Source organism: Salmo trutta, chromosome 29, assembly GCF_901001165.1.
Source record: "Salmo trutta chromosome 29, fSalTru1.1, whole genome shotgun sequence".
In the NCBI taxonomy this organism is placed as follows: Eukaryota; Metazoa; Chordata; class Actinopteri; order Salmoniformes; family Salmonidae; genus Salmo; species Salmo trutta.
Window position 1 is genome coordinate 14589892 of NC_042985.1, and position 17720 is coordinate 14607611.

The 17720-nt window shown below is 49.2% G+C and overlaps 1 protein-coding gene across 5 annotated transcripts in view; it reads right to left on the reverse strand.

Annotated features, from left to right (window-relative positions):
• The window catches only part of LOC115166986 (protein unc-13 homolog C-like), a 223886-nt gene that overhangs the window by 171391 nt on the left and 34775 nt on the right, over nucleotides 1–17720 (reverse strand). For all 5 annotated transcript variants that reach the window (XR_003870418.1, XM_029720976.1, XM_029720977.1 and 2 more), the window contains 3 exons: nucleotides 10774–10993; nucleotides 8856–9083; nucleotides 804–945 (listed from right to left, as the gene is read on the reverse strand). Coding sequence is in view for 4 of the 5 variants with exons in the window: in XM_029720976.1 (XP_029576836.1) it covers nucleotides 804–945; nucleotides 8856–9083; nucleotides 10774–10993 (590 nt within the window). In the remaining variant the exon portion in view is untranslated. The remainder of the gene's footprint in view (nucleotides 1–803; nucleotides 946–8855; nucleotides 9084–10773; nucleotides 10994–17720) is intronic.

The window sequence follows — 17720 nt, forward strand, 5'->3', positions numbered from 1 at the left end:
CCAGATCTGTGTCTGACATACACTGTGAACTGTGGGACCTTATATAGACAGGTGTGTGCCTTTCCAAATCATGTCCAATCAATTGAATTTATCACAAGTGGACTCCAATCAAGTTGTAGAAACATCTCACTGATCAATGGAAACAGGATGCACCTGAGTTCAATTTTGGGTATCATAACAAAGGGTCTGAATACTTATGTAAATAAGGTATTTCTGTTTTTTATTTTTAATAAATGTGCAAACATTTCTAAAAACCTGTTTTTCCTTTGTCATTATGGGGTATTGTGTGTAGATTGATGAGGAAAAACATTTATTTAATACATTTTAGAATAAGGCTGTAACGTAACAAAAGGTGGAAAAAGTCAAGGGGTCTGAATACTTCCAACACATTTTTCAGTGAAATGCATTTGAATTATTTTCCATCTCCTCTCCCCTCATTTGTTGGTGTTGTAGGTTCTACATGTCTGTGATAACAATGTCTGCTGGAGTAAAGTGTTTGTATTACAGCTTAAGAAGGTAGCCTTGTCTGAGCCAGAATGGCCCATAGGGTAGGAGCATACCTCCTGTTTCTGTAGTCTGAGGCAGTCTTCATGTACACCACCTGGACAGGACTTATGGTCATGTGTGCATATATTTTATGTATGGGTGGCCCCAGTGGGAATCATACCAACGACACCTGGGGTTGCAAGTGCCATGCTCTACCGACTAAGCCACAAAGGACCACGTCTATAATACAGTCTGTAGTACACTGGCTTAGGTTGTAGTAATGTTGTAGCAGTGATATACTGTATGTTCATACTCACAAGAAGAACTTCTCGTCCCAGACAGGGTTGAGGTTACCAAAGATGGTCTTGGTACGCCGTTTGGTCTTCCCTACCTGGACAGTCACATAGGGGTCACTGGAACCTGTCTTATCCTTGGCCTGCAGACCCTGGGCACACATCACTGGAGAGGAGAAAGGGGGATGCAGGGAGAGACAGGGGAATAGAGGGAGGCAGGGGAAGACAAGAGAAGACAGGGGGAGGCAGAGGAAGAGAGAGGAAGGTAGGGGAAGACAGAGGAAGACGGGATGATGGGAGAGACAGGGGAGACATGGGAAGACAGGGGGAGACAGGGGAGACAGAGGAAGACAGGGGATGACGTGGGAGACATGGGAAGACAGGGGGAGACAGGGGAGACAGGGAAGACAGAGGAAGACAGGGGATGACGTGGGAGACATGGGAAGACAGGGGGAGACAGGGGAGACAGGGAAGACAGAGGAAGACAGGGGATGACGTGGGAGACATGGGAAGACAGGGGGAGACAGGGGAGACAGGGAAGACAGAGGAAGACAGGGGAGACAGGGAAGACAGAGGAAGACGGGGATGACGTGGGAGACATGGGAAGACAGGGGTAGACAGGGGCGACAGGGGAGACAGGGGAGACAGGGAAGGCAGAGGAAGACAGGGAAGACAAGGGGAGACAGGGGAAAGCAATGGAAGACAGGAAAAGACAAGGGGAGACAGGGGAAGTAGGGGGAGGTGGGGGAAGCGGGGGGAGACAGAAATAACAACAGTAAGACTTAAGAGGCTTTTGTTCCAGTCCAGCACTAATATACAGTATAATATACATATTAAAATATATGTAACATGTGGCGGATGAATCAGAATGTATCCCTTTGGACTCTGGTGTTGGCAGTTGCACTTCTTCCCTCAGCTGGGGCTCAGTCACTTGGGGCCCAGAGAGGGGAGAGGTCAAGCTTGTCTTTCACATATCCCTGGTGCTATGCAGAAAATCAGAAAGGGAAGAGGACAGGATGGAACATTGTCTTCATATGTGAATGTATCTGTTAAACCATGTGAAGGGATAGTGTGATTAATGTGGAACCAATTACTTGTCTCCACAATGTCTTTGCGCAAGTAATTCCCTCCTTTGGCATTGGAGGAAGGTGTATGGCAGTGTCTGGAACCATTGTATGTCCTCTCTCATGTTGCACTTATCCTAGGATAGTGTATGACCTAGAGGCTCACTCCCCTCAGTGAGCTTGTCCAGGAGTGGAGTCAAGAGGGGGTTACTTGAGATGGGAGTATCTAGAGTTGACAATTGATTTATGCCATTGGATGAGATTATGTTTTTGTGCTATGAAGTACCAGGAACGGGATTAGAACCTCGTCTTAGGGACCAAACTGAACGATAATTTATAGTGAATGCTATCTGGCTATGGGACGAACCACAGATCTTAGAAACAGTTCACAAAGAAAGACTTTTACTTGAGAGAGAGGAGTATCCCTGTACGTTGAGAGGGGTGTATCTTGGCTATAAAAGATCTTTGTACTTTCGTGTTGTCACTTTTCAATGGTTCATTAGAGATAGCGCATCATTGAAAGTCATTGCTAATACAAAGCTCTTATCATTAAAGATAAAGTTTAAGTATAACTCTGACTGGTGTGTAAAGTTTGTAACTCTCCTCATTTGGTAATGCAGAAATTAGCCACCACAAACACGTAAAGCCTGCAGGTTTAATGCTGTATTACTTGCCATGCACTAATATGAGCCTGGTCCTATGTCTTATGTATAGGTATCATAGCCATGTAAACTTGTCTCCAGTATAGCCAATCTGCTTGTTGGGGAAGCAGTGAATATCTGCCTCGCCAACAGACAGATACCTAAGAGAGACCAGTCCACCACCATCACACATGACCATGCACGAGCGCACACACACACACACACACACACACACACACACACACACACACACGAGCACACACACACACACACACACACACACACACACACACACACACACACACACACACACACATTTCAATATATTTTTTTATTATTTAGCAGACGCTCTTATCCAGAGCGACTTACGTTAATCTTAAGATAGCTTATTGAGACAACCACATATCACAGTCTTTGTAAATACATTGTTCCTCAATAAAGAAGTTATCAGCAGAGTCAGTGCTAGTAGGAAAAAACAAGTGCACTTCTGTTTTTTTTATGGGGGAATAAGACTGAGATGTCTTATTAAAGATACAGCAGTTAAATATGCACTCCTGAACATCTGTATAATTTCAGCAGTTTTGAAAGTGGTGTTCACGAGCCAAAACAGGTCTCCGCTTTTTATGTATTACATCATCCAATTGTGTACTACGTCATCCAATTCTGTATTACGTCATCCATTTCGTGTGATGTGTTAAAGGTGGAATATGCAGAAATCACTCCTCCATTTCCTGGTTGCTAAAATTCTAATAGATTGGCTAAGTTTATGTGATAAAACAAGCAATTGTTACAAAACAAGCAATTATGGAATACAGTAATACATTAGTAACACCTTCTCTTTCCAAGGCATAGACTGAATTTTTTATTTTTTTTATTTCACCTTTATTTAACCAGGTAAGCTAGTTGAGAACAAGTTCTCATTTACAACTGCGACCTGGCCAAGATAAAGCAAAGCAGTGTGACAGAAACAACAACACAGAGTTACACATGGAATAAACAAGTGGACAGTCAATAACACAATAGAAAAAAAAGAAAGTCTATATACAGTGTGTGCAAATGGCATGAGGAGGTAAGGCAATAAATAGGCCATAGTAGCAAAGTAATTACAATTTAGCAGATTAACACTGGAGTGATAGATGAGCAGATGACGATGAGCAGATGATGGTGTGTAAGTAGTGATACTGGTGTGCAAAAGAGCAGCAAAGTAAATAAAAACAATATGGGGGATGAGGTAAGAAGATTGGGTGGGCTATTTACAGATGGACTAACTACAGCTGCAGCGATCGGTTAGCTGCTCAGATAGCTGATGTTTAAAGTTAGTGAGGAAAATGTAAGTCTCCAGCTTCAGCGATTTTTGCAATTTGTTCCAGTCAATGGCAGCAGAGAACTGGAAGGAAAGGCGACCAAAGGAGGTGTTGGCTTTGGGGACGACCAGTGAGATATACCTGCTGAAGCGCGTGCTATGGGTGGGTGTTGTTATCGTGACCAGTGAGCTGAGATAAGGCAGAGCTTTACCTAGCATAGACTTATAGATGACCTGGAGCCAGTGGGTCTGGCGACGAATATGTAGCGAGGGCCAGCCGACTAGAGCATACAGGTCACAGTGGTGGGTGGTATAAGGCGCTTTAGTAACAAAACGGATGGCACTGTGATAGACCAAATCCAATTTGCTGAGTAGAGTATTGGAAGCTATTTTGTAGATGACATCGCCGAAGTCGAGGATCGGTAGGACAGTCAGTTTTACTAGGGTAAGTTTGGCGGTGTGAGTGAAGGAGGCTTTGTTGCGAAATAGGAAGCCGATAGTATGAGTCTGGAAGGAGAGTTTACAGTCTAGCCAGACACCTAGGTATTTGTAGTTGTCCACATATTCTAGGTCAGAACCGTCCAGGGTAGTGATGCTAGTCGGGCGGGTGGTTGCGGGCAGCGAACAGTTGAAAAGCATGCATTTGGTTTTACTAGTGTTTAAGAGCAGTTGGAGGCCACGGAAGGAGAGTTGTATGGCATTGAAGCTCGTTTGGAGGTTAGTTAACACAGTGTCCAAAGAAGGGCCAGATGGTGTCGTCTGCGTAGAGGTGGATCAGGGAATCACCCGCAGCAAGAGTGACATCGTTGATATATACAGAGAAAAGAGTCGGCCCAAGAATTGAACCATGTGGTACCCCCATAGAGACTGCCAGAGGTCCAGACAACAGGTCCTCCGATTTGACACGCTGAACTCTGTCTGCGAAGTAGTTGGTGAACCAGGCGGGGCAGTCATTTGAGAAACCAAGGCTGTTGAGTCTGTCGATAAGAATACGGTGATTGACAGAGTCGAAAGCCTTGGCCAGGTCGATGAAGACGGCTGCACAGTACTGTCTTTTTATCGATGGCGGTTATGATATCGTTTAGTACCTTGAGCTTGGCTGAGGTGCACCCATGACCAGCTCGGAAACCGGATTGCACAGCGGAGAAGGTACGGTGGGATTCGAAATGGTCAGTGATCTGTTTATTAACTTGGCTTTTGAAGACTTTAGAAAGGCAGGGCAGGATGGATATAGGTCTATAACAGTTTGGGTCTAGAGTGTCACCCCCTTTGAAGAGGGGGATGACCGCGGCAGCTTTCCAATCTTTAGGGATCTCGGACAATATGAAAGAGAGGTTGAACAGACTGGTAATAGGGATTGCAACAATGGCGGTGGATAATTTTAGAAAGAGAGGGTCCAGATTGTCTAGCCCAGCTGATTTGTACGGGTCCAGGTTTTGCAGCTCTTTCAGAACATCTGGGGCGGCAGGGTAGCCTAGTGGTTGGAGTGTTGGACAAGTAACTGAAAGGTTGCAAGTTCAAATCCCTGAGCTGACAAGGTACAAATCTGTTGTTCTACCCCTGAACAAGGCAGTTAACCCACTGTTCCTAGGCTGTCATTGAAAATAAGAATTTGTTCTTAACTAACTTGACTAGTTAAATAAAGGTAAAAAAATAAATCTGCTATCTGGATTCGGGTGAAGGAGAAGCTGGGGTGGCTTGGGCAAGTAGCTGTGGGGGGTGCGGAGCTGTAGGCTGGGGTTGGGGTAACCAGGAGGAAAGCATGTCTAGCTGGTGAATCCAGGTGAAAGCTATGATCCCTTATTGTTTGGCGGGGTGAGTGAAGGAGGCTTTGTTGCGAAATAGGGAGCCGATTCTAGCCGATTCACTTGTTAAATCCACTTCAATCAGTGTAGATGAATGTTAAATCAGGAGTTGTAAGCCTTGAGCCAATTGAGACATGGATTGTGTATGTGTTCCATTCAGAGGGTGAATATTTAAGTAACTTTGAACGGGGTATGGTAGTAAGTGCCCGGCGCACTGGTTTGAGTGTGTGAAGAACTGCAATGCTGCTGGGTTTTTCACACTCAACAGTTTCCCGTGTGTATCAAGAACGGTTCACCACCCAAAGGACATCCAGCCAACTTGACACAACTGTGGAAAGCTTTGGAGTCAACATGGGCCAGCATCCCTGTGGAACACTTTCAACACCTTGTAGCGTCCATACCCCTATGAATTGAGGCTGTTCTGAAGGCAAAAGGCGGTGCAACTCAATATTTGGAAGGTGTTTCCTAACGTTTTGTACACTCAGTGTATATTTTAGAGAATCATTGTACCATCTAAATCTCTGTTAAACATGTATTCAACAACCCAAAATATAATTTTTCAGCTGTTTGAAGCTGGTGTCCAAAACCGATAGTAAAAGATGCAAACACTAAACTTAAGAACAGGAAGCATAGAAACTCTGCACATAGAACAGATCTACCGCGTCTTAAATTTGCTTTCAATAAGAATGACAGATCTATAACTCACATTTTTATGTGAATTTGGTCAGGTCGCCCAAAAAGTTTCATATTATAGCTTTAAGACTTTTGCAATTCGTGTGATATGTTGCATCTTCAACTTGACATTTGTCCTATATTTATATTTAATCCCATCCCTGCAGGAGGCCTTTTGCCTTTTGGTAGGCCGTCATTGTAAATAAGAATTTGTTCTTAACTGACTTGCCTAGTTAAATAAAGGTTAAATAGAATACAAATCATTTTTTTTTTAAATGCCCTAGCCAGACTATACCAACAACAACAACTTGCTGAAAGACAAAATATACTTAGGTTAGCTACTCTTGCAGAGACTATTTGTCTTCCCAGGCTATAGATGAAGCACACACACACACCGACCCTCACCAACACAGACACACAACCTAAACCCCATTAACCGCTCCCCCCACACACCCTGCTCCACACACCCTTAACCATCCATCTCAGACAGGAAGTAGTATTTCCCAGGCCCATAAAAGGTAAAAGGACACTGTGTATTAAATATGTATGAGTGACACTCTGTATTATTCATGGTACATAACTCCCCCAGCCAGCCCCTCTTCTCTCGCTGACAGAGACTGGTGGGCCGGGCTCTCAAAGACACCACAAATAAGAAGCTACAGCCTCGTGTTGCCCCCGGCAGCAAGGAAATACAATACAATGAGAGAGAGGGGGGAGAGGGGATGAGAGGGAGAAAGCGAGGGGATACAGGGGATAGACAGAGATAGGGAAGAAATGGCGGAGAGAGTGAAAAGGGAGAAAAGGGGGAAAGAGAGAGGGGTAGCGGAGAGAGAGAGGGTGATGTGGAAAGGGAGAGGGAGGAGTGGAAAGAATAGAAAAGGCATAGAACGGCTGATGTCTATGTTGGCTCTCTATAATGTAGTATAATGTACCACAACTACAGAGCTGAGGGATGGAGAGAAAAAGGGAGAAAAGGAGAGAGACAGAGAGAGAGAGGGGGCGAGATATAGAGAGTGAGAGGGGTAAAGGTGGAAAGATGGAAAAAAGGAGTGATGAGAGAGGGAGTTTATTAAGTATACTGTATTCTCCTTCCTATAGCAGTCTATACAAATCCACTGATCCAGGGCTGGGCTGTAGCAGTTAGCTGATGCAGAACATTCACATCTCACGGCTGCCTATCTATCTACCGCCAAAGTGCTACACAATCAATGTGTGTCTGTGTTTATCAAATGAATAATACATAAATAAAGAGTCAATACGTCGGTTCTAAAACAGGACGTTGGATAAGGCCATAAAGATAGATGGGAGCGGGAGGCAGTTTTTCTCTCTGTCTCAGTCTCTTGGGGATTGATAGACACACACACAAGGAGCGGCAGGAATGCTAGCTGGACAATAATATAGCTCAGCTCAGCCCAACCTGGTGTAATTTAGCCCAGAGGAACTGTATGCTCTAGTCGCACCCCTGCAAGGTAATACACGCACACACACACATCACCCATCGGGCGGTGGTGTATCGCCCTTCCAGCTATGTGCCTTGCTCAAAACGATCTGAAGACATATATTATAATCCAGCAAACCTTCCCAGTACCAGGCCTCAGTGATTGTGCTAACCTGTGATGTTGATCTTGGTGGACCACTAGGAGGTTCCCTCCAGTATAGTCTGCTTGGCTAGGGCCGAGGGCTTAGTTCTTAGTGTTGGTACTACTAACCTGTGATGTTGATCTTGGTGGACCACTAGGAGGTTCCCTCCAGTATAGTCTGCTTGGCTAGGGGCGAGGGCTTAGTTCTTAGTGTTGGTACTACTAACCTGTGATGTTGATCTTGGTGGACCACTAGGAGGTTCCCTCTAGTATAGTCTGCTTGGCTAGGGGCGAGGGCTTAGTTCTTAGTGTTGGTACTACTAACCTGTGATGTTGACCTTGGTGGACCACTAGGAGGTTCCCTCCAGTATAGTCTGCTTGGCTAGGGGCGAGGGCTTAGTTCTTAGTGTTGGTACTACTAACCTGTGATGTTGATCTTGGTGGACCACTAGGAGGTTCCCTCCAGTATAGTCTGCTTGGCTAGGGGCGAGGGCTTAGTTCTTAGTGTTGGTACTATTAACCTGTGATGTTGACCTTGGTGGACCACTAGGAGGTTTCCACCAGTATAGTCTGCTTGGCTAGGGGCGAGGGCTTAGTTCTTAGTGTTGGTACTACTAACCTGTGATGTTGATCTTGGTGGACCACTAGGAGGTTCCCTCCAGTATGGTCTGCTTGGCTAGGGGCGAGGGCTTAGTTCTTAGTGTTGGTACTACTAACCTGTGATGTTGATCTTGTCGGACCACTAGGAGGTTCCCTCCAGTATAGTCTGCTTGGTTAGGGGCGAGGGCTTAGTTCTTAGTGTTGGTACTACTAACCTGTGATGTTGACCTTGGTGGACCACTAGGTGGTTCCCTCCAGTATAGTCTGCTTGGCTAGGGGCGAGGGCTTAGTTCTTAGTGTTGGTACTTCTAACCTGTGATGTTGACCTTGGTGGACCACTAGGAGGTTCCCTCCAGTATAGTCTGCTTGGCTAGGGGCGAGGGCTTAGTTCTTAGTGTTGGTACTACTAACCTGTGATGTTGATCTTGGCGGACCACTTGGAGGTTCCCTCCAGCACTGCTTGCTTGGCGGTCTTCAGGTGTCCAGTGAAGTCCTCTTTAGAGATCCCAAACATCTCCTGGATGACCTCAAACACCTCAGGCCGGTTCTTCTCCCTGATCTTCATCCTCTCCTTCATGGCCATGATGATGTTCAGGGTCTTGTCCTCAGCGCCGTGCTTAGAACTCTTCTCCACCGCCCCTAGAACACCACACACACGAAAATACAAACACGTTTGAGAGCTAGCTACACTTCAAAGCAGGCTGGGAGGCAGAGAGTAATGTCATACTGAGAGCCAGAGGAGACACCCTCCCTGTAAGGCTGGAGACAACAGCTGGATACGACACACACACACACACACACACACACACACACACACACACACACACACACACACACACACACACACACACACACACACACACACACACACACACACTCCATTACAAATTAGGATGCAGCATTGTGCTTAGAACTCTTGTCCACCGCCCTTAGATTTCCTCTGGCCCATCTATCAAACACACAGATAACTTTCTCCCATGCTCTTTGTGGACTCTATCTCTCTTTCTCTACCTTTCTCTTTCGGATTTCTTGTCCCTAGAACACAATGGGAAGCAGTTGTTGTAGGCGGAGAATGTTACAAATACTGTCTTTGATTAGAATACAGTTAGAAGCTTCCTTTGTACCCACCTTTATTCTGTGTGTTTGTGTGTGTGAGTAGGGGGTGGGGGTTAGAAGGATAATGGCTAACGCCTATCTCTCAAACATACACTTCTGCTTTCTCCTCATGCTTTTATTGGACCCTCCCTCTCCCCTCTCTCCCCTCCCTCTCGCTCTTTTTCACCCCTTCTCTCTCCTCCTCTAATCGAGTTATCTCGCCTGTCATCTTTGGCGAGGTCATGAACTGCGATTGAAATCAAATTAAACATGAATCATCATTTGAATAAAACACTATGTATGCGTCCCAAATTACACTGTTTTCCCTACATAGGGCAGTACTAAAAATAGTGCAGTATGTAGGGAACAGAGTGCCATTTGGGACGCACACAGAGAGTTCTATCATTCAGAGTGGAGCTAATCCAGTTACAGAGAGTGACGGTCCTGGGGCTAACGTGTCACACGTCTACTGTCATCCAATCAAAACACACTAGGATAAACCTCTAGATACTACCCAAAACATGACCTGCTACTGTAGAACAGAGGGAATCAGTTTAAATAAACATTACAGTAGCAAGATGGAAAGGGTGTGGGGGTGTTTTAGTGCAAGCACAAACACGTTTGAAAGCAGGCTGGGAGGCAGAGAGTAATGTCATACTGAGAGCCAGAGGAGACACCCTCCCTGTAAGGCTGGAGACAACAGCTGGATACGACACACACACACACACACACACACACACACACACACACACACACACACACACACACACACACACACACACACACACACACACACACACACACACACACACACACACACACCAGCTTGTGTATGCTATATGGAGTAAAATGTCCAATGGTGCTGCAGTAAACAAACAAACAAGCTGTAAAAGCAGGCATCTGCGATTCAGCACCACTGAAGTGGACAGCAACAGAATCTGGATTCTGAAGTTCAGCACCACAGAACAGTGGACAGTGCTCACATAGCTCCCATTGTAAATAATATGGGAATCAGTTGCAACTAAAGGAAGATAGAACTCTCCCATTGTTGCTTTGAATCCGTAACCACATATGAATGCATATTCTGTGTATGTGTGTGAGTCTGTGTGTGAGCCTGTGCGTGTGTGCGTGCGCGTGTGCGTGTGCGTGTGTGTGTGCGTGTGTGTGTGTGCGAGCGAGTGGGAGTGCAAACCTGTGTTTCTGGGTGTGAGCCTGTGTGTGTGTATTTCCTTACTCTGTAGACAGTCAGCGTTGAGTAGATCCTGACACTTCTCGTGGCATTTGACACCACACTCAGAGCAGCGCATACCCTGCCTGGCGATGCCCCATAGCAGGCCCTCACACTCGTGGCAGTAGGTTGGGGCGGTGGCTGTCCACACCTCAAAGTTATGAGGCGTCGTAGACGAGATGGGATAGATCAACGCCTGCAACGTCTTCCTAAACACGTGCAGTTTCTGGAGAGGAGGAGAGAGGGTGGAGGGGAGCGGAGAGGAGAAGAGGGCCGAGGAGGGAGAGAGGGGGGAGGAGGGAGAGAGAGGGGAGAGGAGAGGAGAAGAGGGCAGAGGAGGGAGAGAGACGGGGGAGAGGAGAGGAGAAGAGGGCCGAGGAGGGAGAGAGGGGGGAGGAAGGAGAGAGAGGGGAGAGGAGAAGAGGGCAGAGGAGGGAGAAAGAGGGGGAGAGGAGAAGAGGGCAGAGGAGGGAGAGAGAGGGGGGAGAGGAGAGGAGAGGAGAAGAGGGCCGAGGAGGGAGAGAGGGGGGAGAGGAGAGGAGAAGAGGGCAGAGGAGAGAGAAAGAGGGGGAGAGGAGAAGAGGGCAGAGGATGGAGAAAGAGAGGAGAAGAGAGAGAGAAGGATAAAAATAGAGAAGAAAAGAGAGGGAAGAAAGAAAGTAGGTGGGATTGAGAGGTCAGATGTCAGATTATAAAACAGACACACAAACACACACACACACCCCTAGAGGTAAAGGGAGGTCTAAGGCCAGAGGTCACTATAAAGGTCAAATGTCCCCAGGGTCAGTCCAGTCTCATTAAAACCTAATTGAGCTATAGCACTGTGTTGCTTTAAACCCCATCGCTATAGCCTACCTTCTAATACGATAATAATGGCTGCGTCCACATGTCACGAATCCCATCGAAGGTGGCTCCCCTGCCTGCTCGGGCGGCGCTCGGCGGTCGTCGTCACCGACCTACTAGCCGCCGCTGATCCTTTTTTCCTTTTCGTTTGGTATGTCTTATTGTTTGCACCTGTCCCTCATTTGGTTTATTGATTTTGGTTATTTAAGCCTGGTTAGCCCGCCCAGTGTTGTGCGGGATTATTTTAGCGTCAGGTTGTAATTTATCGTTGGATGTGCTGGCGTTTATTTACGTGTTATTTAATTGCAGGCTGTGCTCCTGTTTTGGGCACTTGGCAATTTACCCACGCCGTTTGTGTTGGCGTTTATCGTGTTGGCCTTTGTTCTAAATAAACACGAAGTTCTGTACCTCTGCTCTCTGCGCCTGACTCCTACCACCACTCCTAGCAACCGTCTGACAGAATCCCGCACCACCTATGGAGTCAGCAGGAGCAGCCTCCCCTCCTCTCCCATCGATGGAGGAACGGGTCCTTCACCATACCACCATCCTCCACCGAATCGGCTCAGCGATGGAGCAGATGATGGAAAGGATGGACCGATGGGAGAGGAGTGGCCTCCCTACCGCATCCCCAGCCCCAAATCCCCCTCCACCATCTACCCCTCCACCGACGTCCGGACCCGGAGCCCTACGCCTGGCTCTCCCCAGGGAGTACGATGGAGCGGCGGCTGGGTGCCAGGGGTTCCTGCTACAGTTGGATTTGTACCTGGCTACCGTTCATCCAACTCCCTCGGGAGAGGAGAGCGTAAGCGTCCTCGTCTCCTGCTTAACGGGACGTGCCCTGGAGTGGGCCAACGCAGTGTGGTATGGCCCAGACTCGGCAAGGGATCATTACCCCGAGTTCACCCGCCGTTTCCGGGCCGTGTTCGACCACCCAGCTGAAGGCCGGGCGGCGGGTGAACGGCTGTTCCACCTGCGTCAGGAGACGAGGAGCGCACAGGACTTTGCTCTGGAGTTCCGGACCTTGGCTGCTGGAGCGGGGTGGAACGACAGGGCCCTGATGGACCACTATAGGTGTAGCCTCCGGGAGGACGTCCGCCGTGAGCTAGCCTGTCGGGACACTACCCTGTCACTTGATGAACTGATCGACATGTCCATTCGTCTTGACAATCTGCTGGCTGCGCGCGGGCGTCCAGACGGGGCCCTGTTGGTTCCACCTCCAGGTCCTCCAGCTCCCATTCCTATGGAGCTAGGGGGGGCCGCGTCCAGGGGAACCGGAGGAGGAGGCTCCCCTTGTCCCCAGTGTGGTCGGAGAGGACACACTACCGACCGGTGCTGGGGGAGCTCCTCTGGGAATCGGGATGGCAGGCGGAGCACTCCTCGTCCATCTCAGGTGAGTAAGCACCAACCTCACCCAGAGCCCCCTGTTGGTCACATGTTCGTTTTAGTAACTTTCCCCTTGTTTTCTCCCTCTTTCCAGCATAAGGCGCTAGTCGATTCAGGCGCAGCTGGAAACTTTATGGATCGTGGGCTCGCATTAAGGCTAGGGATTCCCCTGGTATCGTTGGACCAACCTTTCCCCGTGCACTCCTTAGATAGCCGACCATTAGGGTCAGGACTGGTCAGGGAGGCCACGGTGCCACTGGACATGGTAACGCAGGGGGATCATGGGGAACGGATTAGTCTCTTCCTCATTGATTCTCCTGCGTTTCCAGTGGTGCTGGGGATTCCCTGGCTGGCCAATCACAATCCCAATATTTCGTGGAGACAGGGGGTTCTCAGAGGGTGGTCAGAGGAGTGCTCAGGCAGGTGTAAGGGAGTTTCCATCGGTGCGACGACGGTGGAGAGTCCAGACCAGGTTTCCACAGTGCGCATTCCCTCAGAATATGCCGATTTGGCTATCGCCTTCTGTAAAAAGAGGGCGACCCGATTACCACCTCATCGACGAGGGGATTGCGTGATAAATCTCCAGGTAAACGCTGCACTTCCCAGGAGTCATGTGTACCCATTGTCACAAGAGGAGACGTTGGCTATGGAGACATATGTCACGGAATCTCTGAGACAGGGGTATATACGGCCCTCCATGTCACCCGTCTCCTCGAGTTTCTTTTTCGTGAAGAAAAAGGATGGAGGTTTGCGCCCGTGCATTGATTATAGAGGTCTAAATTCCATCACAGTAGGGTTCAGTTACCCACTACCTCTCATCGCTACGGCGGTGGAATCATTTCACGGCGCGCGGTTTTTCACGAAACTGGACCTCAGGAGCGCTTACAATCTGGTGCGTATCCGGGGAGGAGACGAGTGGAAAACCGCATTCAGTACCACATCGGGCCACTATGAGTACCTCGTCATGCCGTACGGGTTAAAGAATGCTCCAGCCGTCTTTCAATCCTTTGTTGACGAGATTCTCAGGGACCTGCACGGGCAGGGGGTGGTGGTGTATATTGACGACATCCTGATTTATTCCGCCACCCGCGCCGCGCATGTCTCCCTGGTGCGCAAGGTGCTTGGACGACTGCTGGAGAATGACCTGTACGTCAAGGCTGAGAAATGTGAGTTTTTCAAACGAGCCGTTTCCTTCCTGGGGTATCGCATTTCCACCTCGGGGGTGGTAATGGAGGATGACCGCGTTAAAGCCGTGCGTAATTGGCCGACTCCGACCACGGTAAAGGAGGTGCAGCGGTTTTTAGGGTTTGCCAATTACTACCGGAGGTTTATCCGGGGCTTTGGTCAAGTTGCGGCTCCCATTACCTCACTGCTGAAGGGGGGTCCGGCGCGCTTGCGCTGGTCAACAGAGGCGAACAGAGCGTTCAGTCGCCTGAAGGAGCTGTTTACCGTTGCTCCAGTGCTGGCTCATCCGGATCCCTCTTTGGCATTCATAGTGGAGGTGGACGCGTCCGAGAATGGGGTGGGGGCCGTGCTATCACAGCGCTCGGGCACGCCACCCAAACTCCGCCCGTGCGCTTTCTTTTCTAGGAAGCTGGGGCCGGCGGAGCAGAACTATGACGTGGGGGACAGGGAGTTGTTAGCTGTGGTCAAGGCTCTGAAGGTGTGGAGACATTGGCTTGAGGGGGCTAGGCACCCTTTCCTCATCTGGACTGACCACCGTAATCTCGAGTACATCCGGGCAGCTAGGAGACTGAATCCGCGTCAGGCCAGGTGGGCCATGTTCTTTACCCGTTTCCGGTTCACGATCTCTTATCGGCCAGGTTCACAGAACACGAAGGCCGACGCACTGTCCCGCCTATATGACACCGAGGAGAGGGCCATCGATCCGGCTCCCATTCTTCCGGCGTCGTGTTTGGTAGCTCCGGTGGTATGGGAGCTGGACGCGGAGATAGAGCGGGCGTTACGGTCGGAACCTGCACCATCGCAGTGTCCGGCAGGTGTTCAGTACGTACCGCTTGGTCTCCGTGATCGATTGATTCGATGGGCCCATAATCTCCCCTCTTCGGGTCACCCTGGGATTGAGAGGACAGTGCGGAACCTGAGGGGGAAGTACTGGTGGCCCACCTTGGGTAAGGACGTGCGGTTCTATGTTTCCTCCTGCTCGGTGTGCGCTCAGAGCAAGGCTCCTCGACACCTGCCTAGAGGGAAATTACACCCCCTCCCCGTTCCACAGCACTTGTCAGTGGACTTCCTCACTGACCTTCCCGTATCTCAGGGGAACACCACTATCCTGGTCGTTGTGGATCGGTTCTCGAAGTCCTGTCGTCTCATCCCGTTGCCCGGTCTCCCTACGGCTCTGCAGACTGCGGAGGCACTGTTTACCCATGTCTTCCGGCACTACGGGGTGCCCGAGGACATCGTTTCTGATCGGGGTCCCCAGTTCACGTCCAGAGTTTGGAGGGCGTTCATGGAACGTTTGGGGGTCTCGGTCAGCCTGACCTCGGGTTTCCACCCCGAGAGTAATGGGCAGGTGGAGAGGGTGAACCAAGAGGTGGGTAGGTTTCTAAGGACGTATTGCCAGGACCGGCCCAGAGAATGGGCGAGATACGTGCCATGGGCAGAAATAGCCCAAAATTCTCTACGGCACTCATCTACCAACATGTCACCGTTCCAGTGCGTGTTGGGCTACCAGCCGGTCCTGGCTCCATGGCACCAGAGCCAGACCGAGGCTCCTGCGGTGGAGGATTGGGTGCAGCGCTCGAAGGACACATGGAGAGCCGTCAAGGACGCACTCACAAAGGCGAGTGGACGGCAAAAGAAGAGCGCTGACCAGCACCGCAGTGAGACCCCTGTGTTTGCACCAGGGGATCGAGTCTGGCTCTCGGCTAGAAACCTGCCCCTCCGCTTGCCCTGCCGGAAGCTGGGCCCGCAGTGTGTAGGGCCGTTTAAAGTCCTGAGGAGGATAAACGAGGTATGTTACCGATTACAACTTCCATCTTACTACCGTATTAACCCCTCGTTTCATGTGTCTCTCCTCAGGCCGGTGGTGGCTGGTCCCATGCAGGAAGGTGAGGTGCCGGAGGTTCCTCCCCCCCGCTGGACATTGGGGGGTCCCCGGCGTATAGGATACGCGCCATTCTGGACTCCAGACTTCGGGGGGGGGCCTACAGTACCTCGTCGACTGGGAGGGGTACGGCGCGGAGGAGAGGTGCTGGGTACCCAGGAGGGACATTTTGGACCCCCCACTACTGAGGGAGTTCCACCGCCTTCATGGGGATCGCCCTGCACCTCGTCCTCCGGGTCGCCCTCGAGGTCGGTGGCGGCGCGCTGCGGGAGCCGCGCGTCAGGAGGGGGGTACTGTCACGAATCCCATCGAAGGTGGCTCCCCTGCCTGCTCGGGCGGCGCTCGGCGGTCGTCGTCACCTGATCCTTTTTTCCTTTTCGTTTGGTATGTCTTATTGTTTGCACCTGTCCCTCATTTGGTTTATTGATTTTGGTTATTTAAGCCTGGTTAGCCCGCCCAGTGTTGTGCGGGATTATTTTAGCGTCAGGTTGTAATTTATCGTTGGATGTGCTGGCGTTTATTTACGTGTTATTTAATTGCAGGCTGTGCTCCTGTTTTGGGCACTTGGAAATTTACCCACGCCGTTTGTGTTGGCGTTTATCGTGTTGGCCTTTGTTCTAAATAAACACGAAGTTCTGTACCTCTGCTCTCTGCGCCTGACTCCTACCACCACTCCTAGCAACCGTCTGACACCACAGCACTAAATTCCCCTTATAGTGTACATTATGCTGACCACACACAGCTTTAGGCTGCTTTTTAATGTTATCCTATGCTCCAAATAGTGCACTACAAGTAGTGTGTATTATGCTGACCCTACACTGCTATAGGCTACTTTCTAATAAGGCTACTTTCCAAACAAGATCTCACAGTTTGACCAATTTTACTTCAGATTCTGACGTTTGTCCAAACGTCAAATTTCTAGGTGTTTTGGACAGCCTGGGTTGCTCCTCCTGATATTCCTAACTGACTTGCCTGGTTAAATAAAGGTTAAATAAATAAGTTAAATAGAAGCAGCACACTGGGTTGCACCACTGCTGTCACTGGTGTCTCGCGGCTGGTTAAGTTTAGGTATTAATTCCTAATGGTTAAGTTAAGGGTTATGATTTGGGATAGGGTTCAAACAAAAACAACTAAAACGAGTGTCTATCAATGGGATTGGACAAGCGACCCTCGGAGCCAGAGCACTTGGCTTACACCTATCCGCCACCCCTGTCTACAACGCCCTTGCAAAACCAAAGCCTTCTTGATTGTAATAGTGCTCACCGTTGCCCCTAGTGGCCGGTTTTGAAGGCATCTCCCCATGTCCTGGGTACATGGACAGACTTCAGATTTCTAAGTGTCTCTTGAGCGACCAGGCTGACTTTTCAGTCCATAATGATATGCTAATCTCCATAATGTGCACTCTAAGTAATGTGCATTATGCTGAACCTCTACATTACAGACATAGGCAACTTTCTAAAGGGCTATGTGTCCATTTTAACCATATGAACCATATTCTCTGTGTCGTGTACAGTATATAGGGGCAAGGGTGTCATCCCATTATTAGTGTTCAAAGAGCATCCTTTAGCTAAGTGGCTCAATGACACCAGTGTGTTTTATTACTGCACAACTCAACCATGTTCTACCAGAAATCAAAGAGTAAAGGAACAATGTATCAGCT